Source organism: Stegostoma tigrinum, chromosome 10 (assembly GCF_030684315.1).
Source record: "Stegostoma tigrinum isolate sSteTig4 chromosome 10, sSteTig4.hap1, whole genome shotgun sequence".
Lineage (NCBI taxonomy): Eukaryota > Metazoa > Chordata > Chondrichthyes > Orectolobiformes > Stegostomatidae > Stegostoma > Stegostoma tigrinum.
In genome coordinates, this window is record NC_081363.1 from 2416828 (window position 1) to 2442020 (window position 25193).

The following is a 25193-nucleotide window of genomic DNA, read 5'->3' on the forward strand; positions in this document are numbered from 1 at the left end:
ATGTCCTCGCTGTAAACCACAAACTATTTTCTTAAATGTTTGCCGTTGATTCTGTTAAATTCTACCATGTTATGGTCACTGTGTCCTAAAGATCTTTTATTCAGATATCATTTATTAAACCTGCCTCATTACACATCACCAGATCCAAAAGAGCTTGATCTCCTGGATAGATCCACAGACTGTTCTAGGAAAGTGGCCCAAATACACTCAACAAGTTCTTCCTCATGGATTCCTCTGCTGATCTGATTACCTCAACTTACGTGAATATTAAACTCATTATGACTGAGGTAGTGCCTGTTTTGTTTTGCCACACACTGTCATTACAATCATTCTCTGACCAACCGTACAGCTACTGTGAAGGAGAACAGCAACAACCTCCACCAGTATCCCCTTGTCTTTTTGTTTTTTTACTGCCACCTATATGTATTCCACATCTTCAGATTCAAGATTATTTCTTGTTATCATTTTCATTCCATTCCATAAGGGAGGCAATTGCCTAGTGGTATTATCGTTGGACTGTTAATCCAGAGACCCAGGTAATGTCCCAGAGACTTGGGTTCAAATCCTACCAAGGTAGATGGTGGAATTTGAATTCAATTAAAAAAAATCTGGTATGAAGTGTCCAATTAACATGAACATAGAACAGTATAGGCCCCTCGGCCCATGATGTCGTGCTGAACTTTTACCCTAAACATGTCCTATGAATGAATAAAATGAAATCTACACACTACTCTCTCATCTGCTTATCCTTTTCAAAGTTACATACCCCTGAATATTTAGTTCCCAGCTTTGATTTCCTTGTAACCATGTCTCTGTACTTCGGCAGTTATTCCATCTATTTAGTTTGAGCACTATGTGCATCTAAAAGTAATTAATTTTTTCCTTGCCTTTTACTTCTAGTAAGAGTATAGTAAAAGTATACCAAAAAGTATACCAAAAAGTATAAACTTTGCCACTGTATCCCATCTGCCACTTCTTTGCCTACTCTCCAAGCATGTCCAAGTCCTTCTGCAGTTTCCCCACTCCCTCAACACCACCTGAGCCGCCATCTATCAGACAGTAGGATTTTTAACCAGAAAGGGAATCAAAGGCTAATGAAGCAAAATCAGGAAAGTGGAGTTCAAAATTATTAGATCTTCTAATATTCTCACTGAATGGCAGAGCAGTCTCAATGGGCTTCACTGCCCACCTCTTCTCGTGTCTAATGAGACCATCTGTTTTCCTCTTGACTCTGGAAGCCTCTGCCTTAAAAGACGTATAAATGCAAGTTGTTGAGAAAACATTGTCACAGAGGACATAATGCACCTTCTAGTCATGTATAATTGGTGTTAATATTAGAACTTTCCTACCTTGTCAATCCTTCTTCATAGAGATAAGACACTAGAGGATCGTAGGATGTCACTAAGACATATAATCTCACATCAAACTTAAAGTCTGTAAATGGGAAAAATAAAGCATATAATTCCATGGGTGGTCACATTATAACTAACACAGAATCATAGAATTATACAGTATAGAGGAGGCTCTTTGGTACATCAAGTCTGAACCATCAAAAGCATATTACTACCTGCATTAGTCCCACAGCCTTGCATGCTAGGACACTTCAAATGCTCACCTAAGTGTTTTTTAAAGGTTGAGGCTTCCCACCTCAACTACTCTCCCAAATAGTGCATTCCACCACTATCTGGTTAAAAAATGGTTTTCCTCAAATCCCTCTAAACCTTCTGCCTTTCACTTCAAAATTATGGTCCCTTGTAATTGGCCCTCCAATAACAGGGAGCAGCTGCTTTCTATCCACCCAGTCCATGCCCTTCAAACTTATAGACCTCTATCAAGTATCTCTGCTCCAAAGAAGCAACACATGTTTATCCAGCCTCCCTTTGTAGATAAACTGCTCCATCCTAGGCAACATCCTGGCGAAGATAATAAAACGTGAGGCTCGATGAACACAGCAGGCCCAGCAGCATCTCAGGAGCACAAAAGCTGACGTTTCGGGCCCAGACCCTTCATCAGAGAGGGGGATGGGGTGAGGGTTCTGGAATAAATATGGAGAGAGGGGGAGGCGGACCGAAGATGGAGAGAAAAGAAGATAGGTGGAGAGAGTTTAGGTGGGGAGGTAGGGAGGGGATAGGTCAGTCCAGGGAAGACGGACAGGTCAAGGAGGTGGGATGAGGTTAGTAGGTAGGAGATGGAGGTGCGGCTTGGGGTGGGAGGAAGGGATGGGTGAGAGGAAGAACAGGTTAGGGAGGCAGAGACAGGCTGGGCTGGTTTTGGGATGCAGTGGGGGGAGGGGAGATTTTGAAGCTGGTGAAGTCCACATTAATACCATTGGGCTGCAGGGTTCCCAAGCTGAATACGAGTTGCTGTTCCTGCAAACTTCGGGTGGCCTCATTGTGGCACTACAGGAGGCCCAGGATGGACATGTCATCTAAAGAATGGGAGGGGGAGTGGAAATGGTTTGCGACTGGGAGGTGCAGCTGTTTATTGCGAACCGAGCGGAGGAGTTCTGCAAAGCGGTCCCCAAGCCTCCGCTTGGTTTCCCCAATGTAGAGGAAGCCACACCAGGTACAGTGGATGCAGTATACCACATTAAGCAGAGGTTCACCTGCACATCTGCCAAGGTGGAAAGTCATCTTGGGGCCTGGGATAGGGGTGAGGGAGGTGGTGTGGGGGCAAGTGTAGCATTTCCTGCGGTTGCAGGGGAAGGTGCCGGGTGTGGTGGGGTTGGAGGGCAGTGTGGAGCGAACAAGGGAGTCACGGAGAGAGTGGTCTCTCCGGAAAGCAGACAGGGGTGGGGGATGGAAAAATGTCTTGGGTGGTGGGGTCGGATTGTAGATGGCGGAAGTGTCGGAGGATGATGCGTTGTATCCGGAGGTTGGTGGTGTGTAAGAACGAGGGGGAAACTCTTTGGGCGGTTGTGGCGGGGGACGGGGTGTGAGGGATGTGTTGCGGGAAATGCGGGAGACGCTGTCAAGGGCGTTCTCGACCACTGTGGGGGGAAAGTTGTGGTCCTTGAAGAACTTGGACATCTGGGATGTGCGGGAGTGGAATGTCTTATCGTGGGAGCAGATGCGGCGGAGACGGAGGAATTGGGAATAGGGGATGACATTTTTGCAGGAGGGTGGGTGGGAGGAGGTGTATTCTAGGCAGCTACCTAGAATACACCTCCTTCCACCCACCCTCCTGCAAAAATTCCATCCCCTATTCCCAATTCCTCCGCATCTGCTCCCACGATGAGGCATTCCGCTCCCGCACATCCCAGATGTCCAAGTTCTTCGAGGACCGCAACTTTCCCCCCACAGTGGTCGAGAACGCCCTTGATCACGTCTCCCGCATTTCCCGCAACACATCCCTCACACCCCGCCCCCGCCACAACCACCCAAAGAGGATTCCCCCTCGTTCTCACACACCACCCCACCAACCTCTGGATACAACGCATCATCCTCCGACACTTCCGCCATCTACAATCCGACCCCACCACCCAAGACATTTTTCCATCCCCCACCCCTGTCTGCTTTCCGGAGAGACCACTCTCTCCGTGACTCCCTTGTTCGCTCCACACTGCCCTCCAACCCCACCACACCCGGCACCTTCCCCTGCAACCGCAGGAAATGCTACACTTGCCCTCACACCTCCTCCCTCACCCCTACCCCAGGCCCCAAGATGACTTTCCACATTAAGCAGAGGTTCACCTGCACATCTACCAATGTGGTATACTGCATCCACTGTACACGGTGTGGCTTCCTCTACATTGGGGAAACCAAGCGGAGGCTTGGGGACCGCTTTGCAGAACACCTCTGCTCGGTTTGCAATAAACAACTGCACCTCCCAGTCACAAACCATTTCCACTCCCCCTCCCATTCTTTAGATGACATGTCCATCATGGGCCTCCTGCAGTGCCACAATGAGGCCACCCGAAGGTTGCAGGAACAGCAACTCATATTCCGCTTGGGAACCCTGCAGCCTAATGGTATTAATGTGGACTTCACCAGCTTCAAAATCTCCCCTTCCTCCACCGCATCCCAAAACCAGCCCAGCTCGTTCCCCTCCCCCCACTGCATCCCAAAACCAGCCCAGCCTGTCTCTGCCTTCCTAACCTGTTCTTCCTCTCACCCATCGCTTCCTCCCACCCCAAGCCGCACCTCCATCTCCTACCTACTAACTTCATCCCACCTCCTTGACCTGTCCGTCTTCCCTGGACTGACCTATCCCCTCCCTCCCTCCCCACCTCTCCTCTCCACCTATCTTCTTTTCTCTCCATCTTCGATCCGCCTCCCCCTCTCTCCCTATTTATTCCAGAACCCTCACCCCATTCCCCTCTCTGATGAAGGGTCTAGGCCCGAAACGTCAGCTTTTGTGCTCCTGAGATGCTGCTGTGTTCATCCAGCCTCACATTTTATTATCTTGGATTCCCCAGCATCTGCAGTTCCCATTATCACTGATACGACATCCTAGTGAATCTCCTTTTCATCCCCTCCGGTGCAATTACATCCTTCTGATCACGTAGAGACCAGAACTGTACACTGTACTTCAGCTATGGCCCGTCCAAACTTCCTAACATGTTATAACAGCTCTAACATAAACCCAATTCTCTTATAATCCAGTGCGTGACTGATAAAGACAAGCATCGCATATACCTTCTCAATTACTCCATTAACCTGTCCTTCTACCTTCAGGGATCTGACAACAAGCACCCAAGATCTCTCTGTTCCTCAGATTCCCAGTGTCCTGCCATTCAATGAGTGCTCTCGTCATGTTGCTTCTTTGAAAGTGTACCATCTCACATTTATCAGGGTTAACGCAATGTCGACTATCCCTGATCAAACTTCATCTCTCTATTTGAAGATTTATTTTCTCCTTCACTGTTTTCTCCAATAGTTCTCCTCTCACTGATGTGACACTCACTGGCCCATAGTTCCCTGGTCTATCTCTACCATTCTTCTTGTAAAGTGGAACCACATTCAATGTCCTTCAGTCCTCTGGAACCTTCTCTGTGGCCAGAGACTATTTAAAAATGTGTCAGGACTTCTGTAATTTCTTCCCTCATCTCCCACAACAGCCTAGGACACAACTCATCCAGAGCTACAGGCTTGTCCTTTTATAAAATCTGTCAAGCCCTCCAATACCACCACACTTGCTATACCATTCTGGTCAAGAAATACAGCTGACTCAACTTCCCCTTGCTGCAGAGTGACAGACTGGCTCAGAGACAAACACACTTGCCTCCAAGAAAGGAGATTCTAAGTTCTACCTGTAAAATGAACACAAGAAGTCCACTGTAGTAAAATGAGAAACAGGCGCCTATCAGCTTGCACACGTGAATATTTTGACTGATTGCCTGGTGTGTTACCCAACAATCATTCCTCAACTAACCTCACGTCCAAACAGCCTCTATCTACATTGCTGTTGTGCGTTGAGATATGTTATGATCTCAGCAGAGATTCATGTCAAAGGTAACAACATCGTCTAGTGGGTGCCAAGGTAGTATGGGTAAAAAAAATTGGATAGTTAACAGGAGAGAGAGTTGGGACAAGTTAGACATTTTTGACTTCATACACTAGAACACATGGAGAGCTGGACAATCCCAAAGTGATATAAATAGACATAAACATAGACATAGAACATTACAGCACAGTACAGGCCCTTCGGCCCTCGATGTTGTGCCGACCTGTCATACCGATCTCAAGCCCATCCAACCTACACTATTCCATTGACGTCCATATGCTTATCCAATGTACCTAAAGTTGGCAAATATCTGGCTTGTAAGATCATGATTCGCTTTTACTTTGGTTATGCATGTAAACAAATATTCAGGAACCCTGTCATCACTTTCAGACTTCAAAAAATGGAACTAACTCCTTTCAAAGAAACAAAGAAACCTACAGCACAGGACCAGGCCCTTCGGCCTTCCAAGCCTGCGCCGATCAAGATCCTCTGTCTAACCTGTCATCTATTTTCTAAAGGTCTGTATCCATTTGTTCCCTGCCCATCCATGTACCTGCCCAAATATATCTTAAAAGACGCTAACGCGTCTGCGTCTACCACCTCCGCTGGCAACACGTTCCAGGCACCCACCACCCTCTGTGTAAAGAACTTTCCACACATATCTCCCTTAAACTTTCCTCCTCTCACTTGGAACTCATGACCCCTAGTAATTGAGTCCCCCACTCTGGGAAAAAGCTTATTGCTATCCACCCTGTCTATACCCCTCATGATTTTGTAGACCTCAATCTCCGTCTTTCTAATGAAAATAATCCTAAATCTACTCAACCTCTCTTCATAGCTAGCACTCTCCATACCAGGCGACATCCTGGTGAACCTCTTCTGCACCATCTCCAAAGCATCCACATCCTTTTGGTAATGTGGCGACCAGAACTGCACACAGTACTCCAAATGTTTCCAAATACTCCAAATAATTCCTTATTAACCCTCTCAATATAAAAATACAAAATAAAATTCAAAGCTATAAATGGATCTGTCCATGTTAGTACCCGAGTTTATAAGTAACGTGATATCATAAACTTTCACAATATCAGTCAAAATATAATTCAATTTTAATGAAGTCACCTCTGTATTTACATAAAGCAAAATCAAACACATTGACAATTTCATTGCGCACAGAATATACACAACCACTCTGCAATGCTCTCCTGCAGATGTGAAAAAATTAAGACATATGCTTTAATAAGGGATATTTGAGAGTGAATAAGAAAAGACTATCAATAACATGGGGTCAATCACTTAAAATTAATGTTAGGAAGGGTTTCGGGAGGTTGGAAAAAATTTCTTTGCGTGTAGATTTATTGGATGCATGGAATACTATAGCACAAGGATTGGTGGGAGTAGGTCATCATTGCACCATTAAAGGAAATTTAATATTTGTGAAAGTGCAGACAGTAAGACATTTCTCTGCACCAGTCTAATGAAAAGCTGAAACAAAAAGATCAGACAAAAAGCTTCCTTTCGGTGTAAGCAATAAAGAAAAACTAGCTTTGATACAGTATCTTCAAACAGAGGAAAGTTGGGGGGAAAAAAAGGGGTAAAGTCAAGGAAGGAGATATAGGAAGAGATGACACAAACTTGTTCAAGAGGTTGGCTTTAAAGGAAGGTCCTAAAGTAAAAGAGATAGAGATGTTGGTGATAACAGTGTGGAGCTGGAAGAACAAAGCAGGCCAGGCAGCATCAGAGGAGCAGGAAACTTGACGTTTCACGTTGGGACCCTTCTTCGGAAATAGCCCATTTCTGAAGAAGGGTCCTGACTCGAAACATCAACTTCCCTGCTCCTCTGATGCTGCCTGGCCTACACAGTTCCTCTAGCTTCACACTTACCTTGGATTCCAGCATCTGCAGTTCTTGTTATCTCTGAGAAATATTGGTGAACAGGTGTTTAAGGAGACAATTTCACTTAAGGAGATCTGAGCATCTCAAAGTGGACTGAAAGGAGGCGGCTAAATAAATGAAGGCCAAGTCAAGAGATCAAATAAATCTGTGTAAGATAAGGCTGTGTAGGACTTAAAAGTTTGCACAATAGAGTGAATCAGTGTAGTGTAAAGTTCAAGAAGGATAGCACGGAGATAGTGTTTGGTATTATCAGCATACAAGTGAAAGCTATCCGCTCATTGTCAGAGATGTCAAGAAATAGTCTACATACATAGAAAAGGCAGCCACTCAGGATGAACCAAACTCAGGTGAATTATGGGTGGATAATAAATATAGACCATATCAGCAACTAACACAGCTCAAAAATGAATAAAGAGAGAGGGGAAACAACGCATGATGCAGCACGAACAGAGAGTTTATGGGATAGTATTATCTTGAGAAACAATTTAGTTCTATCTCAGAACAGCAAGTTCTTACAACTGAGAGATAATGGGAACTGCAGATGCTGGAGAATCCAAGACAACAAAATGTGAGGCTGGATGAACACAGCAGGCCCAGCAGCATCTCAGGAGCACAAAAGCTGACGTTTCGGGACTAGACCCTTCATCCTTTCCTAAGGGTTCTTACAACTGGTCTGGCTTACAGAAAGACATTTAACAAAATTGGACTAAACCCTCATTCATGTGACTAAATCGCATGCTGCTTCTTGAATGCACCTAATTGCAGAAGGCAAAACAAAACTCTAACTTATGGGGCAAAGTGATGGCCATTAATCATGTAACCATCAATGAAAAGGTCTAACATCACTCCTGAACGAGCCATATGAGTCCATATGCATGTGAAGATAGGGTGGGAACAAAGTAAACATTTTATTTTGTGTTTGTAATTTAGGAACAACAAGAAAGCACAACCAAATAAAGCCAAAAAAAGTGCAATGCATACTACTGAAAAGCACAACTTACCATCGATTAGTAGTGGCGAGCGGATATAACGTGAAACTAAGATACTCTCATCTGTCGCAATCTGGTTAGGCTAAACATCAGAAAGAAAAATAAGGACCAAGATTTGTGTGATACAATGGAATGGTGGTGACAATCTGGTGAAGTACACTTTAGTAAACTACCATTTAACATTTATTGCTTAGCATCAGATCATTGAGAGGAATTTAAGACATGGAAACTAAGGCATTCTATCGCAAGCCCAAAAAGGGTGATCCCTAGTATCACTGCGACTGAGTTATGAAAAAGTTCTGCAGAAATATGCTAATTGAGGTTAAAAGAATGTGACTGAGATAGGTGTTTACCAACATAGAGAAATAGGAAATCCTGAGCTACTAGCTATGGCTCAGATCTCGCATTCTCACCTTTCCTGGTCAACTTTTAGTGTTCAACTGATACCACCAAAGCAAATCATCTGATTATAATTACACTGCTGCTTGTGCACAGCAAGCTTCCACAAAATATTAGTTCCCATATTTTTTGAATTACAGGAGTAACCACGCTACAAACAGTGTCTCCTTAAATGAGAAATATTGTGTGAAGTCCTGTGGCTGTAAAAAGATTAGAGGAAGAAGCTACAGGATCAAATTTGGGCAAGATTGTTCTAGCACCGACAGTACCACAGTCAATCTTACTTTTGTACTCATCAGTCATCCATAAAGATGGACTTTCGACAAGGTTCAGAAGTTGGAACTCTGACAGCAAGAAGGCACACTTGTCAGCATTAGGCCATGAGTCATCACCACAGGCGATGGGTTTGGGACATAAAAGAGATTGTGGCATCCACAATTCCATCCAGCATTCAAAAACTGGCAAAATCTAAATCAGTGATTTACTGACCTGTGTGGGGTCAGGATCACAGCAGTTGATATATCATCAGCCTTCCCATACCTGTCAAAGACTTACATTTGTGACCAAGTAGACTCCACGGCCCCTAGAAGATGCAACTGGTTTGACAATCCATGCTCCTTTATCCTTTGTATGTGCATCTTGAAAGAAAATTGTTGACAATTATTAACAATATCTGATTGGTTCCATGTACAGCAATAGAATCAAGAGACTTCTAACTTTAATAATAAGGCGATCTAGTCAAACTGTCCCAGGGCTTAGGCCAAATGGGACTTTGCCACACTCCAGGAGGTACTGCCCATACACAACCAACCATGAGATGGTGAATTTGACAGAACATTAAGAGGAACGATTCCAGTTCCTCAGTCAGAGCTAATTTAATTGGAGTTTTCACAGTTGAGACATTGTTCCAGGTGAATTGGTCCCTGTGTTCAATGGTTCAGATCTCTTAGTCACAAATTAATATTGCAGCATGAAAATAGAAACGTTGAATAAGTTGGCAGGAAAGGATGTTAAAGAACACAGTACAAATGTGATGAAAGAACTTGCAAATTAGTCCTGAGAAACATTCAATCTATGGTAACAGCAAAGAGGTGTGATAAACTTTGGCAAAGAAGGTCAGAAGAAAATCTTCCTACAATTGTATACAGTTTGGTGACAGAGTGGGCAGAAAAGTGAAGTTGAAGTTCAAGATCAGCCATGATCATTTTGAATGGGAGAGCAAGTTCAACACACCAAATGGTCCACTCCTACTCCTATTTCTTGTGTTTTTAAATTGTTTGGGCTTCTTAACTGTTGTTCCTTTTCACAAGAGTGGGTTACGATAAAACGACATTTGTTATCCACTTAGCATCATCACAAGTGCAGAGAGCACGGTGTGACGACAGTGTTGGGATAGACCATTGAGCATAAACAAAGCTGAAGAATTAGGCTATTTGGCCCATGAGATCTGTCCAACATTTGATCATGGCTGATACATTTCTCAATGGCATTCTCCTGCTTTCTCCCCATAAACCTAATTGATTGATTTATTGTCATGTGTACCGAAATTCAGTGAAAAGTTTTGTTTACAAGCGGTACAGAAAGGTCTCAGCAAACAAAAGACATACAGATCAAAAGAGCATATAGGTTACATTATTTGAGGCTACAGTCCATTCAGCAGTCTGGTAATGGCCAGAAAGAAACTGTTCCTGAACCTGCTTGTGCATGTGTTCAGGCTTCTGTGTTTTCTTCTTGACAGAAGAGGTTGTAAGAGGTTATTAGCAGGGTGCGATGGGTCTTTGATGATGTTGACCACCTTTCCAAGGCAGCGAGCCTTGTAACTAGAGTCCATGGATGGAAGTCGGCTTCCAGGACGTTCTGGAATGTGTACACCATCTTCTGTAATTTCTTAAAGGTTCTGGGCAGAACAGTTGCCATATCAAGCCATTATGCACCCAGGCAGTATGCTTTCAATGCTGTATCTGTAGAAGTTGGTGAGGGATCTTATGGGCATGCCAAATTTCCTAAGCCACCTGAGGAAGAGGAGGCATTGTTGTGCCTTCTTGACTGTCGCATTCACGTGGGAAGTCCAGGACAGGTTGTCGGTTATCGTCACTCCGAGGAACTGGATGCTCTTCACTCGCTCAACGTCACTTCTGTTGATGTTGCTGGGGGCGGGTTCTCCGCCTTTCTTTGAGGTCAGTGATCAATTCTTTAGTTTTGCCAATGTTGAAAGACAGATTGTTTTCATTGCACCATGTCACCAAGCTTCCTATCTCTCTTCTGTATTTTGACTTGTCATTGTTAGACATCCATCTCACTACATTGGTGTCATCAGCAAACTTGTAGATGGCATTCGTTCAGAATTTGGCAACACAGTCAGAGGTGTACAGGGCGTACGGTCGGGGGCTGAGGACGCATCCTTGGGGGCTCTAGTGTTGAGTGTGGAGGGGGGGCAATTACCTTCCACACTGATTGTGGCCTATTGGTCAGAAAGCTGAGGATCCAGTTGCAGAGAGCAAGGTCACGCAGTTTTGAGATCAGTCTGGATCTGAATCTTTATCCCCTTACTAATCAAGAACCTATCTCGGTCTTAAATACACTCAATGTTTTGCCCTCCAAAGCCTCCTGTGGCAATGAATCCCATAGATTTATCATCCTCTGGAATGAAAAAATTGCTCCTCATCTCAGTTCTAAAGGGTTGTCCCTTTACCCTGAGGCCGTGCTTCAGGTCTTGGTATCTCCTACAAGTGAGAGCATCTTCTCCGTGTCCACTCTATCCAGGCCTCTCAGTATTCTGGACGTTTCAATCAGACCCTCCATCTTCCCTCTAAACTCTCTCAAGTACAGACCCAGAGTCCTCAATGTCTCCTCATACAACAAGCCTTTCATCACTGGGGTCATTCTTGTGAACCACTTCTGGACACCTCCAACGCCAGTATGTTCTTCCTTATGTCTGGGGCCCAAAATTGCTCACAATATTCCAAATGTGGTCAGACTAGAGCCTTATACAGCCTCAGCAGTGCACCTCTGCTCTTGTATTTTAAAGATAGTGACATTACAGCAGTCTCCTAAACAGTGAGATCCTAAAAGCAGAACACTGAAATACTTTGCAGAGATTTAAAGACAAAGAACAAAGAAAATTACAGCACAGGAACAGGCCATTCAGCCTTCCGAGCCTGCACTAATCCAGATCCTCTATCTAAACTTGTTGCCTATTTTCCAAGGATCTGTACCCCTCTGCTCCCTGCCCATTCATGTATCTGTCTAGATACATCTTAAATGATGCTATTGTGCCAGTCTCTACCACCTCCGCTGGCAACATGTTCCAGGCACCCACCACCCTCTGCATAAAGGACTTTTCACACACATCTCCCTTAAACTTTCCTCCTCTCACTTTGAACTCATGACCCCTAGTAATTGAGTCCCCCACTCTGGGAAAAAGCTTCTTGCTATCCACCCTGTCTATACCTCTCATGATTTTGTAGACGTCAATCAGGTCCCCCCTCAACTTCCGTCTTTCTAATGTAAATAAGCCTAATCTACTCAACCTTTCTTCAAAGCTAGCACCCTCCATACCAGGCAACATCCTGGTCAACCTCCTCTGCATCCTCTCCAAAGCATCCACATCCTTTTGGTAATGTGGTGACCAGAACGGTACACAGTATTTTATAAAGTTGGCTTATTTCTTCAGTGTGGGGCAGTTAGGGTACAAGTGGACAGAGAATACTGTTTTCTCACAAAAAAAATAGACAAGGATTCACTCATGTTTGCTCAATCTGGCAGCAGAGCTTGCATTTCCCTTCAGCAGCACCTGGGGCACAAAATGAGGACCAGTTAAGTCTACACCACGCTGTTCCCTGGAAAAGCGCATGACTTTTCCCAATCTCAGGGTGTGGACAGGGTTAGGTTTAGTTGCCCTGAGGTGATGGCAGTGGGCTGAGCCAGCTGTTGCAGATTTTTTTTTAAAAATTATTCATTTTTTAGGATTTGGGCATCGCTGGCTCGGCCAGCTTTTATTGCTCATCCTTGTTGCCCTTGAGAAGGTGGTGGTGAGCTGCCTTCTTGAACCGCTGTAGTCCACCTGCTGTGGGTTAATCCACAATGCTATTAGGGAGGGTATTACTGCATTTTGATTCAGCAACAGTGAAGACACAGCAATGGTGAGTGGTTTGGAGGGGAACTTGCAGGGGGTGGTGTTCCTATACATCTGCTGCCCTTGTCCTTCTAGATGGAAGTGGCCTTAGGTTTGGAAAGCACTGTTTAAGGATCTTTGGTGAATTTCTGCAGTGCATCTTGTAGATAGTACACACTGCGGCTACTGAGCATCAGTGGTGGAGGGAGTGGATGCTCATGAATGTGGTGCCAATCAAGCGGGCTCTTTGTCCTGGATGGTGTCAAGCATCTCAAGTGTTGTTGGGACTGCTCCCATCCAGGCAAATGGAGAATATTCCATCACACTCCTGACTTGTGCCTTGTAGGTGGTGTACGGGCTTTGAGGAGTCAGGAGCTCATTTACTTGTTGCAGTATTCCTAGCTTCTGGCCTGCTCTTGTAGCTACTGCATTTACGGGGTGAGTCCAGTTGAATTTCTGCTCAATGGTAACCCCCAGGACGTTGATAGCGGGGGATTCAGTGCTGGTAACACCACTGAATGTCAAAGGGCAGTGGTTAGATTGTCTTATTTGGTGATGGTCATAGCCTGGCATTTTTACGGAGTGAATGTTATTTGCAACTCGTCAGCCCAAGCCTGCACATTGTCCAGAACTTCCTGCACATGGACACGGACCACTTCAGTATCAAAGAAGTTGTGAATACTACTGAACATTGTATAATCATCAGTGAACATCCCCACTTCTGAAATTACAATGGAGGGAAGGTCACTGACGTTGCAGCTGAAGATGGTTGGGCCGAGAACACTACTCTGAGAAACATCTGCAGAGATGTCTGGCTTCCAGCTAGCACAACCATTTTCTACTGTGTCTGGTATGATCCTAACCATACATAAAAGTGAGTGAAAACTGAAAGAACTGTGGATACTGTAAATCAAAAACAAAAACAAAGTTGCTGAAAAAGCTCAGCAGGCCTGGCAGCATTTGTGAGGGTAAAAAAAAAAACAAGAGTTAATGTTTCGGGTCTAGTGATCCTTCCTCAGAACTGATGGTGGCTGGGAAAATGTCAGTTTATATGCAGGAAAAAGAAGGGGAGGGGGATGGAGTAGGGAGTAAACGATGGCATAGAGCCTAAAGAGAGAAGAGCAGTTAGACAGACAAAGAGTTGATAACGATTAAGCTGGGAGTGTGAACAGTTGTTCATGGGGACTATTGACGAAAAACAAGTAGTGGTAATGGCAGGCTATGTGGTAACAAGGCATGGAGTGTGGGGTAGGGGGCTGGGACATGGGAGAGTTTAGGCCCTAAAAGTGAGTGTACTGTTCAACCATTTCAGAAGTTTGTGAGGAGTCAATGATGTTTGTGTGGGACTGACGATACTTTCAGGTCCGAAATCAGGTAAAATGGCAGATTTCCTTCTCTGAATGGAACTGATCAAATTGGGTTGGTTATAATAATCTGGTCTTGGTCACTTTCAGTATCATCCTATTTGTAAACCAAATTTAAAATTTTCAGGATGCCATGGTGGAATTTGAAGTCATGGTCACAGGATTGTGGTTTCAGTGATGCATTCACTACCACAGGCCTGACACAGCACTTGGGACAGCATCACTGGGATAAGACTAAAGCGCAAGATCCTTACTCCACAACTCCTGGTACTCAGCAGGGAGGATGTATGCCTGAGGTACAATGTTGAAATGCTTGAAACCAAACGTTTGTTGCATGCGTTGGATATTTTTGTACAGCCGATCCTTCCTGGTCAATTCATAGGATCTGAAACAAAGAAAATTCAATAAGTATAAAAACAAACCAACATTTACTGGGCATTAAATCATGGGCTTGATGGCAACTGTAGTTTGATTTTATGGCAGATTTCCCATAACTCGCATGGAGTTGCTCACAGTGAACGGAAACTTCACTGTACCTCAATCACAACTGTTACAGGCCAAGGATGAGTCAGCCCAGTGGTCTGCACTTTCTCGCTCCAAATCAGCATTTCACTAAATGACACTCCCCCGCTCATTGCTTTGTGTCACGTAACATTCCCAATGCCCATTTGAATGCTTTGATTAGACCTGCCTCCGTCACACGCAGCCCAGTCCAGAGCTTAACCATTCGGCTACGTGGAAGCTTTCTTTCTCCTATCACATTTTTTTGCCAGCTATTTCAGATCTCTGCTTTCTTGATCTTTTCACAATGGTAACAGTTTCTCCCTATCTACCACCTTCAATATTTTGAACACCTCCATCAAATCTCCTCCTAGCCTTCAACCTCTCAGACAATAACATAAGTTCCTAACTAACCTCAATTCCAACATCTAACTTTTGAACTGAAAATCCTCATGGAACCATTCTTATGAATCTTAACTGAACTCTCTCCACTGCTTTCACAGCATAACACAAAATAATACCCTTTCTTCTCACGCCTCTCCCACACCTTTCCTGGGGAATACATTTTATTTTCAGAGGCTATTTTACCAATCTCACTAATTCCTTGAATAGACAATGCAGTTACATACTGACATTACCTTGTGTATTTCTATCGACATGTAGGATATTTGAACTCTCACAGGGAATTCATGAATACTTTCAGTGATTATCAACTCCATTAAACAAAGCCACAACACACAAGGAAAGCATTAGTTTCCTAGATAGCCCAGTATCTAAAATGATACTGGACAACAGGCACAACCTAACAATAGGCTTTCTGTAGCCCCAGCACCCCCACACATCCCACCACCCCCAGAATAATTGACATATGCTTCTACAGACAAAAAGACATGACCCTACACCTTCAGCAGATTGTTGAGTTCACAGCTAAATGCATTTCCATCATGTATTCACAAAGTTGGAATATTCCAAAACAGGTGTTTCCTACCCTCTTACTGTATTTTAGATCTTAATCGGAGATTTAAATTTAACAACTGACAGTGCTCATTACAGTAGCATTCAATACAATCTTACTGAGCATTCACAGCTTTAAGCTAGAGATATCACATTAATTTGCATGTAATTTATTCTGCCAGACTTTCAAGTTCCCTGAAAGCTGAGTCTAGAGATGACAAGATTGAACCTGTTCTCTCTTTCCACTCCCTGTTGTCTGCCTCCCCTCCCCTTCCCAACATCCTGCAAACCCCCTTCTACCTACATTGTGGCTCCATGTTTACGCCCAGCTCCAATGTGGCATTTCTCCCACCAACCCCCATTTCCCCCTCACCAGCCCTCCTTGCAACCCCGGTCTCTCCTCACCAAGTTTCATATGCCCCACCCCTTTAAGGGTGCAGGAAAGATGCAGGAGCACCCAAGGAAACATTGCAATAGAAATTAAGAATATCCACAATAAGTGGATTCAACTTGGTTGGAAATAAAACTGCAAACAAATAAATCAAGCTTTCAAAGAAATATCATCCAGAATATATACCTGGGGAAATGATTGACTTTTTGAAATTCCAGCAATGAGCGCAAAACATAAGGTTTAAGATGAGAACCTGTCCACATCAGGTTGAAATCATTACTGTTGGGATGGACCTGTAAGGAAAAACAGGAGGCACAACTGAATTAGCTCCAATCCGCTTTGGGAGCTTTGTATTAAGGAGTGGTATGTCAGTGCTAATAGCCTTTCTACATTAAAACACTATCAGCCTCAAGTCAGGCACATTTTTCATTCCTTGATGCAATGCGGAAGTCAGTGGTAAGACCAACATTTATTGCCATTCCTAAATACTTAAGGGGACATTGGGTAATTATTTGGATAGAAATAACATACAAAGGATGTTGGGGCAAATCAAGAGATTGGCGCTAAATAATGACGCTCATTTGAAGAAGCAGTGCGAACATGATGAGCTAATGACCTCATTCTGAGTTGTAGGACTTTTCTGACCATGATTACATTTTAAGAACAAAATAGATATATTTCTAGAAGCTAAATGTTTAAAAGTTTCAAGGGTATGCAAAGAGAGCATGATCAGCCATGATCATGTTGAATAGCTGAGCAGGCACAAAGTGCCGAATGGCTTAGACCTGCCTTCTTTTTTAATATTTTTCTGTTGATAATTCATGAGGAAGTGATGGCCTAGTGGTATTATTGCTGAACTGTCAATCCAGAAACCCAGGTAATGCTCTGGGTACCTGGGTTGGAATCCCACCATGGCAGATGATAGAACTAGAATTCAATAAAAATCTGGAATTAAAAATCTTATGATGGCCATGAAAATCACTGTCAATTGTCAGAATAGCTTATCTGGCTCACTAATGTCCTTTAAGGAAGGAAACTGCCATTCTTGCCTGGTCTGGCATACATGTGACTCCAGACCCAGAGCAATGTGGCTGATTCTGAACTGCCCTCTGGGCAATTAGGAATGAGTAAATAAATACTGGCCTGGTCAGCGATACCCTCATCCCATGTATGAATGAAAAAGAAAAAACAAGGTGCTAAAAACATTCCAACCAGCAGTCAGCTTCCCCCCTTCAATTCCATTAAATTTCTAGGATTCCTTGAAATGACACATGCACCGATCATGTCCTCCACAGTATCCTCAGGACCTGTTGGCGGCACCATATAGAACATTTCAGCACAGTACAGGCCCTTCAGCCCTCGACGTTGTGCCAACCTGTCATACCGATCTCAAGTCCATCTAACCGACACTATTCCATGTACGTCCATATGCTTGTCCAATGACGACTTAAATGTACTTAAAGTTGGCAAATCTACTACTGTTGCAGGCAAAGGGTTCCATTCCCTTACTACTCTGAGTAAACAAACTACCTCTGACATCTGTCCTACATCTTTCACCCCTCAATTTAAAGCTAAGCCCGCTCGTGCTCGCCGTCATCATCCTAGGAAAAAGGCTCTCCCTAGCCACCCTATCTAACCCTCTGATTATCTTATATATGTTTCAAATAAGTGACCTCGCAACCACCTTCTCTCTAATGAAAACAGCCTCAAGTCCCTCAGCCTTTCCTCGTAAGACCTTCCCTCCATACCAGGCAACATCCTAGTAAATCTCCTCTGCACTCTTTCCAAAGCTTCTACATCCTTCTTATAATGCGGTGACCAGAACTGTACGCAATACTCCAAGTGCGGCCGCTCCAAGAGTTTTGTACAGCTGCAGCATAACCTCTTGGTTCCGGAACTCAATCCCTCTATTAATAAAAGCTAAAACACTGTATGCCTCCTTACAGCCCTGTCAACCTGGGTGGCAACTTTCAAGGATCTGTGTACACGGACACCGAGATCTCTCTGCTCATCTACACTACCAAGAATCTTACCATTAGCCCAGTACTTTGCCTTCTGGTTACTCCTACCAAAGTGCATCACCTCACACTTGTCTGCATTAAACTCCATTTGCCACCTCTCAGCCCAGCTCTGCAGCTTATCTATGTCTCTCCGTAACCTACAACATGCTTCGTCACTATCCACAACTCCACCGACCTTAGTGTCGTCTGCAAATTTACTAACCCATCCTTCTACGCCCTCATCCAGCTCATTTATAAAAATGACAAACAGCAGTGGACCCAACACCGACCCTTGCGGCACACCACTAGTAACTGGTCTCCAGGTTGAACATTTCCCAGCAAACACCACTGTCTTCTTTTAGCAAGCCAATTTCTGATCCAAACTGCTATATCTCCCACAATCCCATTCCTCCACATTTTGTACAATAGCCTATTGTGGGCAACCTTATCGAATGCCTTGCTGAAATCCATATACACCACATCAACCGGTTTACTCTCATCTACCTGTCCCTTCACCTTCTCAAAGAACTCAATAAGGTTTGTGAGGCACGACCTTCCCTTCACAAAACCGTGCTGACTATCCCTAATCAATTTATTCTTTTCTAGAGGATTATAAATCCTATCTCTTATAACCTTTTCCAACACTTTCCCAACAAGTGAGGTCAGGCTCATTGGTCTATAATTACCAGGGTTGTCTCTACTCCCCTTCTTGAACAGGGGAACCACATTTGCTATCCTCCAGTCATCAGGCACTATTCCTGTAGACAATGACGAGTTAAAGATCAATGCCAAAGGCTCGGCAATCTCCTCCCTGGCTTCCCAGAGGATCCGAGGATAAATCACATCCGGCCCAGGGGACTTATCTATCTTCACACACACAACTTACCACTACTATCCTTGATTGGCCCTAATCTTACTCTCATCATTCTTTTATTCCTTAAATACCTATAGAAAGCCTTAGGGTTTACCCTGATCCTATCCGCCAACAACTTATGTCTTTTCCTGGCTCTTCTGAGCTCTCTCTTTAGGTCTTTCCTGGCTACCTTGTAACCCTCAAGCGCCCTAACTGAGCCTTCACATCTCATCCTAACATAAAAGCCTTCTTCTTCCTCTTGACCAGAGATTCCACCTCCTTCGTAAACCACGGCTCCCGCGCTTTACAGCTTCGTCCCATCACAAACACTGAACTCCTCGAAACAGCCAACACCAATATGGCCATCCTCCTGCAAAACAAAATGGACTTGGCTGATCATGTTTCCTGAACAGACACCAGTCAACTTCCTCAGAAAGAAATATCAAGTGCTAACCAGCAGTAAACAGAACAAAAGGGCCCCACCCGAACATTTGAAAAGGTCCCCTCAGCAAGCCATTCTCACTGTTTCACATTGACCATCGTCTATGAGAATACAGCCCACAGATTGTGATGTTTAGAGATGTTACAAGGAGTTTGTTACAGGGACCTTTGAGACTGAGTAAAGAGCCAGCATGTTAGAGAAAGAAAGGAGCAATCCAATTGGCCCCAGCACCAACTGGGTATTCACTTGTACCCACTGTGGAAGAATCTACTGTCATGAACAGACCTGACTCATTATCAATGAGTCTGCAATTAGTAAACATTACACACCTAAACTCTTCGTCAATGCAGAAACACCAAAAAAGAGACAGACAGTCACTATCAGGTCACCATTGTACTTCAATTTTTTTTCTGTGTTCAGATCAAGGCTGTAATGTGGTCGGGGGTGAGTGGCACTGGCAGAACCCAAAACAGTGAGGAGGTTATTGTCAAGTACTTGGCTTAAAATTAGCTTAACTGCAGGAGATGGAGGAGGATGGAGGAGGGCTGTATTTCAGACTGAAGGTCTGTGACCAGCAGTGTTCCACAGGGATCAGTGCGGGGTCCACTTTTGTTTGAGATTTATATAAATTATTTAGATCAGAATGTACAAAGCACAGTTACTAGGTTTGAGGATGACACAAAGATTAATGGTGTAGTGGACTGTGAAGAAGGTTATCTAAGATTATAAAGAGATCGCGATCAATGGGATCAATGGACTGAAGAGTGGTAAATAACTTGAAATTTAAATTTGGACATTGTGAGGTATTCCACTTTGGTAAAACAAACAGATAAAATTTATACAATTAAAGGGCCTTGGACAGTGTTGTAGAACAAGAGTCCCAGGGGTCCAGGTACATATTTCTTTGACGTTCGCATCACATACAGATGGGCTGGTTAAGAAGGCACTTAGCATGCTTGCCTTCTTTGAATATAGGAGTTGGAAGTTATTGTGTACAGTTTTGGATCCCATATCTCAAGATGGAAGGATGTACTGGCCCAGGAGCAGGTTCAGCGAAAACTCATGAGAATGGTCCCAGGTATAAAAAGCTTAACATATAAGGAATATTTGAGGACTCTGGTTCTATACTCGATGGAGTTTAGAAGGATGAAGGCGAATTAAATGAAACTTACAGAATACTGAATTGCCTGGACAAATTGGATATTGGGAAGATGTTTCCATTGGTAGGAGAGACTAAGACCCGAGGCCACAGCCATAGGGTAAAGGGAAGACCTTTTAGAAAGATAAGCTTCTTCAGCCAGAGTGTGATGAATCTGTGGAACTCACTGCCACAGAAGGCTGTGCAGGGCAGGTAATTAAGCATATCTAAGACTGAGATAGATTGGTTCTTGACTAACAAGGGGATCAAGAGTTGCAGGGAGAAAGTGGGAGAATGGTTACTTATCAGCTATGATTGAATGGTGGAGCAGACTCAATGGGTTGAATGGCCTAATTTCTGCTCTGGTGTCAAGGTTGTACAGGATGCTGATGAGGCCTCTGCTGCAATTTTTTGCCAATTTTTGCCAATATGGGGCAAAAAGCGAGTCACTACAGATGGAGATAATAGGAACTGCAGATGTTGGAGAATCTGAGATAACAAGGTGTAGAGCTGGATGAGCACAGCAGGCCAAGCATCTTCTATCTGCATCCCCCCTCTCCCTATTTATTTCAGAAACCCCTTCCCCATTTCTGAAGGAGGGGCTAGGCCCGAAACGTCAGCCTTCCTGCTCCTGCTGCTGCCTGACCTGCTGTGTTCATCCAGCTCTACACCTTGTTATCTCACCATAGATAGAATAGCCTAACACCTATTGTCAGAAAAGCAAAGGTATCAATTGTTGAGGAGTTAATAGCAGCATATTTGGAATTTATGGTCTAATAAAGTACAGTCAGCATGGCTTCATGGATGGAAAATCTGGTCTGCCATATTTGTGCCTGTACTGTTACTAATTCATAATGTCTTATGGTCCAACAGCACTCATGAAACTTGACGCTAATCAAGAAAAAAACAGCCTACTTGACTGGCATCCCATACATCGTGCCCTCCACCATCAATGCTCAAGAAGAAGGCAGCACAGCAGAAAGGTAACTAGAGAAGTGCAATTAAATGCTGGCCCAACCAGCGATGCCCACAACTCATGAACGATTAATAAAAACACTCCTAGGACAAGCCCAACATGAAGTTAGATACGGCGCGAAGATTCTTCTAAGTATCCGACCAAACACCCATCAAGAGGGCACAGCATGAATAAGGTAAATAAATTAGTTTCCCTGGAGTTGACTTTACATTCCCTCCCAGTCAGCTAGAGCTGTTGAAACACCACTACAAAGAACAAAGAACCTACAGCACAGGAACAGGCCCTTCGGCCCTCCGGGCCTACGCTGATCGAGATCCTTTGTCTAACCTGTCATCTATTTTCTAACGGTCTGTGTCCATTTGCTCCCTGCACATCCAGGTACCTGTCCAAATATATCTTAAAAGACGCTAACGTGTCTGCGTCTACCACCTCCGCTGGCTACGCGTTCCAGGCACCCACCACCCTCTGTGTAAAGAACTTTCCACGCATATCTCCCTTAAAAGCGTTCCTCCTCTCACTTTGAACTCATGACCCCTAGTAATTGAGTCCCCCACTCTGGGGAAAAGCTTCTTGCTATCCACACTGTCTATACCCCTCATGATTTTGTAGACCTCAAATCAGGTCCCCCTCATTCTCCGTCTTTCTAATGAAAATAATCCTAATCTACTCAACCACTCTTCATAGCTAGCACCCTCCATACCAGGGAACATCCTGGTGAACCTCCTCTGCACCCTCTCCAAAGCATCCACATCCTTTTGGTAATGTGGCGACCAGAACTGCAAACAGTACTCCAAATGTGGCCAAACCAAAGTCTTATACAACTGTAACATGACGTGCCAACTCTTGTACTCAATACCCTGTCCGATGAAGGAAAGTTGCCACCTTCAGAGAACAATGGACCTGAACACCCAGATCTCTGTTCATCAATTTTTCCTAGGATTTTTCCCATTTACTGTATAGTTCGCCCTTGAATTTGATCTTCCAAAATGCATCACCTCGCATTTGCCCAGATTGAACTCCATCTGCCATTTATCAGCCCAACTCTCCAGTCTATCTATATTCTGCTGTAATCTCTGACAGTCCCCTTCACTATCAGCTACTCCACCAATCTTAGTGTCATCTGCAAACTTGCTGATCAGACCACCTACACCTTCCTCCAAATCATTTACATATATCATAAATAACAGTGGTCCCAGCACAGATCCGTGTAGAACACCACTGGTCACTGGTCTCCAATATGAGAAACTCCCTTCTACTACTACTCTCTGTCTCCTGTTGCCCAGCCTGTTTTTTTATCCATCTAGCTAGCACACCCTGGACCCCATGTGACTTCACTTTCTCCATCAGCCTGCCATGGGGAACCTTATCAAACGCTTTACTAAAGTCCATGTATATGACATCTACAGCCTTTCCCTCATCAATCAACTTTGTCACGGCCTCAAAGAATTCTATTAAGTTGGTAAGACATGACCTTCCCTGCACAAAACCATGTTGCCTATCACTGATAAGCCCATTTTCTTCCAAATGGGAATAGATCCGATCCCTCAGTATCTTCTCCAGGAGCTTCACAACCACTGACGTCAGGCTCACCGGTCAACAATTACCTGGATTATCCTCGCTACCCTTCTTAAACAAGGGGACAACATTAGTAAGTCTCCAGTCCTCTGGGACCTCACCCGTGTCTAAGGATGCTGCAAAGATATCTGTTAAGGCCCCAGCTATTTCCTCTCTCGCTTCCCTCAATAACGTGGGATAGATCCCATCCAGACCAGGGGACTTGTCCACCTTAAATGTCTTTTAGGATACCCAACACTTCCTCTTTCCTTATGTCAACTTGACCTAGAATAAAAACAAACATCTATCCCTAACCTCAACATCCGTCATGTCCCTCTCCTTGGTGAATACCGATGCAAAGTACTCGTTAAGAATGTCACCCATTCCCACTGAAACACTATGGGGTATTTACAAATTCTGCAGCTTGTCAATCGAGGCATTTTACCCCGAAGGACCTTGTATCACAGTCACCCGTTGGTCTTCAACTTAACAAACATCATCTCATAACTAAGCAAAGTGAACATACCTCATGGAAGCCATGCACTGTCAGAATGCTACGTACCAGCCTGCTCTCGGTGCGCACAATCTTGTACGCCAAGTGATAGCGTTCTGCAAGAGAAGGAACACATTATAATCAATGAGATCTGACAGTTATATGGCTGCATTAATTAAGGCTAATTCAGCCTCAGGTTTTATCACAGGCAGCAATGACGCTTCAGGTACTTGGCCTCTAAAACCTCATGCGAGAGAATTCCAGAGTCACTATTTACTAAGTAAAGAAATTTCTCTTCATTTCAATCTTAAAATGGCCAATCCTGTATCAAGAGAGCATGGCCTCGCTGGGGAACAGGTAAACAACTGAGCATTAATGAAACATTATTCCAACATCCAATCTGAACAACTCTTACTAAATTTTTAAAATTTCAATGAGTTCCACTCTCGTTATTCCAAATTCCTGCGAATACTCCTGTCATAAAACAGATCTGTCAGGAAGCTAGTGAACTGTTGCTGCACTCACTCTATATTCTTTCTTGGACAACAAGATCAAAACAGCTTACAATTATTCAGATGGGATTTCACCAAGGCCCTGTTAAGCTGCATCAAGGTCTCATAGAACATAACAGCACAGCACAGGCCCTTCGGCCTTAGATGTTGTGCCGACCTGTCATACCGATCTCAAGCCCATCTAACCTACACTATTCCATATACGTCCATATGCTTATCCAATGGCGACTTAAAATGTACATAAAGTTGGCGAATCTACTACCGTTGCAGGCAAAGCGTTCCATTCCCTTGCTACTCTCTGAGTAAGAAAATACCTCTGACATCTGTCCTATATCTTTCACCCCTCAATTTAAAGCTATGCCCCCTCGTGGTCACCATCAACATCCTAGGAAAAAGGCTCTCCCTATCCACCCTATCTAACCCTCTGATTATTTTAAATGTTTCAATTAAGTCACCTCTCAACCTTCTTCTCTCTGATGAAAACAGCCTCAAGTCCCTCAGCCTTTCCTCGTAAGACCTTCCCTCCATACCAGGCAACATCCTAGTAAATCTCCTCTGCACCCGTTCCAAAGCTTCCAGATCCTTCTTATAATGCGGTGACCAGAACTGTACACAATACTCCAAGTGCGGCCGCACCAAGAGTTTTGTACAGCTTCACCATAACCTCTTGGTTCCGGAACTCGATCCCTCTGTTAATAAAAGCTAAAACACTGTCTGCCTTCTTAATAGCCCTGTCAACCTGGGTGGCAACTTTCAAGGAGCTGTGTACATGGACACCGAGATCTCCCTGCTCATCTACACTACCAAGAATCTTACCATTAGCCCTATACTTTGCCTTCTGGTTACTCCTACCAAAGTGCATCACCTCACAGTTGTCCGCTTTAAACTCCATTTGCCACCTCTCAGCCCAGCTCTGCAGCTTATCTATGTCTCTGTGCAACCTACAGCATCCTTCGTCAATATCTACCTGTTTGGTCACCTTCTCAAAGAACTAAATAAGGTTTGTGAGGCACGACCTTCCCTTCACAAAACCATGCTGACTATCCCTAATCAACTTATTCTTTTCTAGATGATTATAAATCCTATCTCTTATAACCTTTTACAACACTTGACCAACAACTGAGGTCAGGCTCACAGGTCTATAATTACCAGGGTTGTCTCTACTCCCCTTC

General features: G+C 44.0%; 1 protein-coding gene across 2 annotated transcripts in view; it reads right to left on the minus strand.

Moving 5' to 3' along the window:
- Positions 1-25193, minus strand: part of ttll5 (tubulin tyrosine ligase-like family, member 5) — a 419059-nt gene that overhangs the window by 358042 nt on the left and 35824 nt on the right. Inside the window, exons 4-9 of one of the 2 annotated variants that reach the window (XM_059648891.1) lie at positions 23543-23625; positions 16240-16346; positions 14462-14592; positions 9285-9367; positions 8343-8412; positions 1350-1434 (exon numbers count right to left, since the gene is read on the minus strand). In XM_059648891.1, coding sequence (XP_059504874.1) covers positions 1350-1434; positions 8343-8412; positions 9285-9367; positions 14462-14592; positions 16240-16346; positions 23543-23625 — 559 coding nt within the window. The remainder of the gene's footprint in view (positions 1-1349; positions 1435-8342; positions 8413-9284; positions 9368-14461; positions 14593-16239; positions 16347-23542; positions 23626-25193) is intronic. The other variant, XM_059648892.1, reaches the window with a different exon arrangement.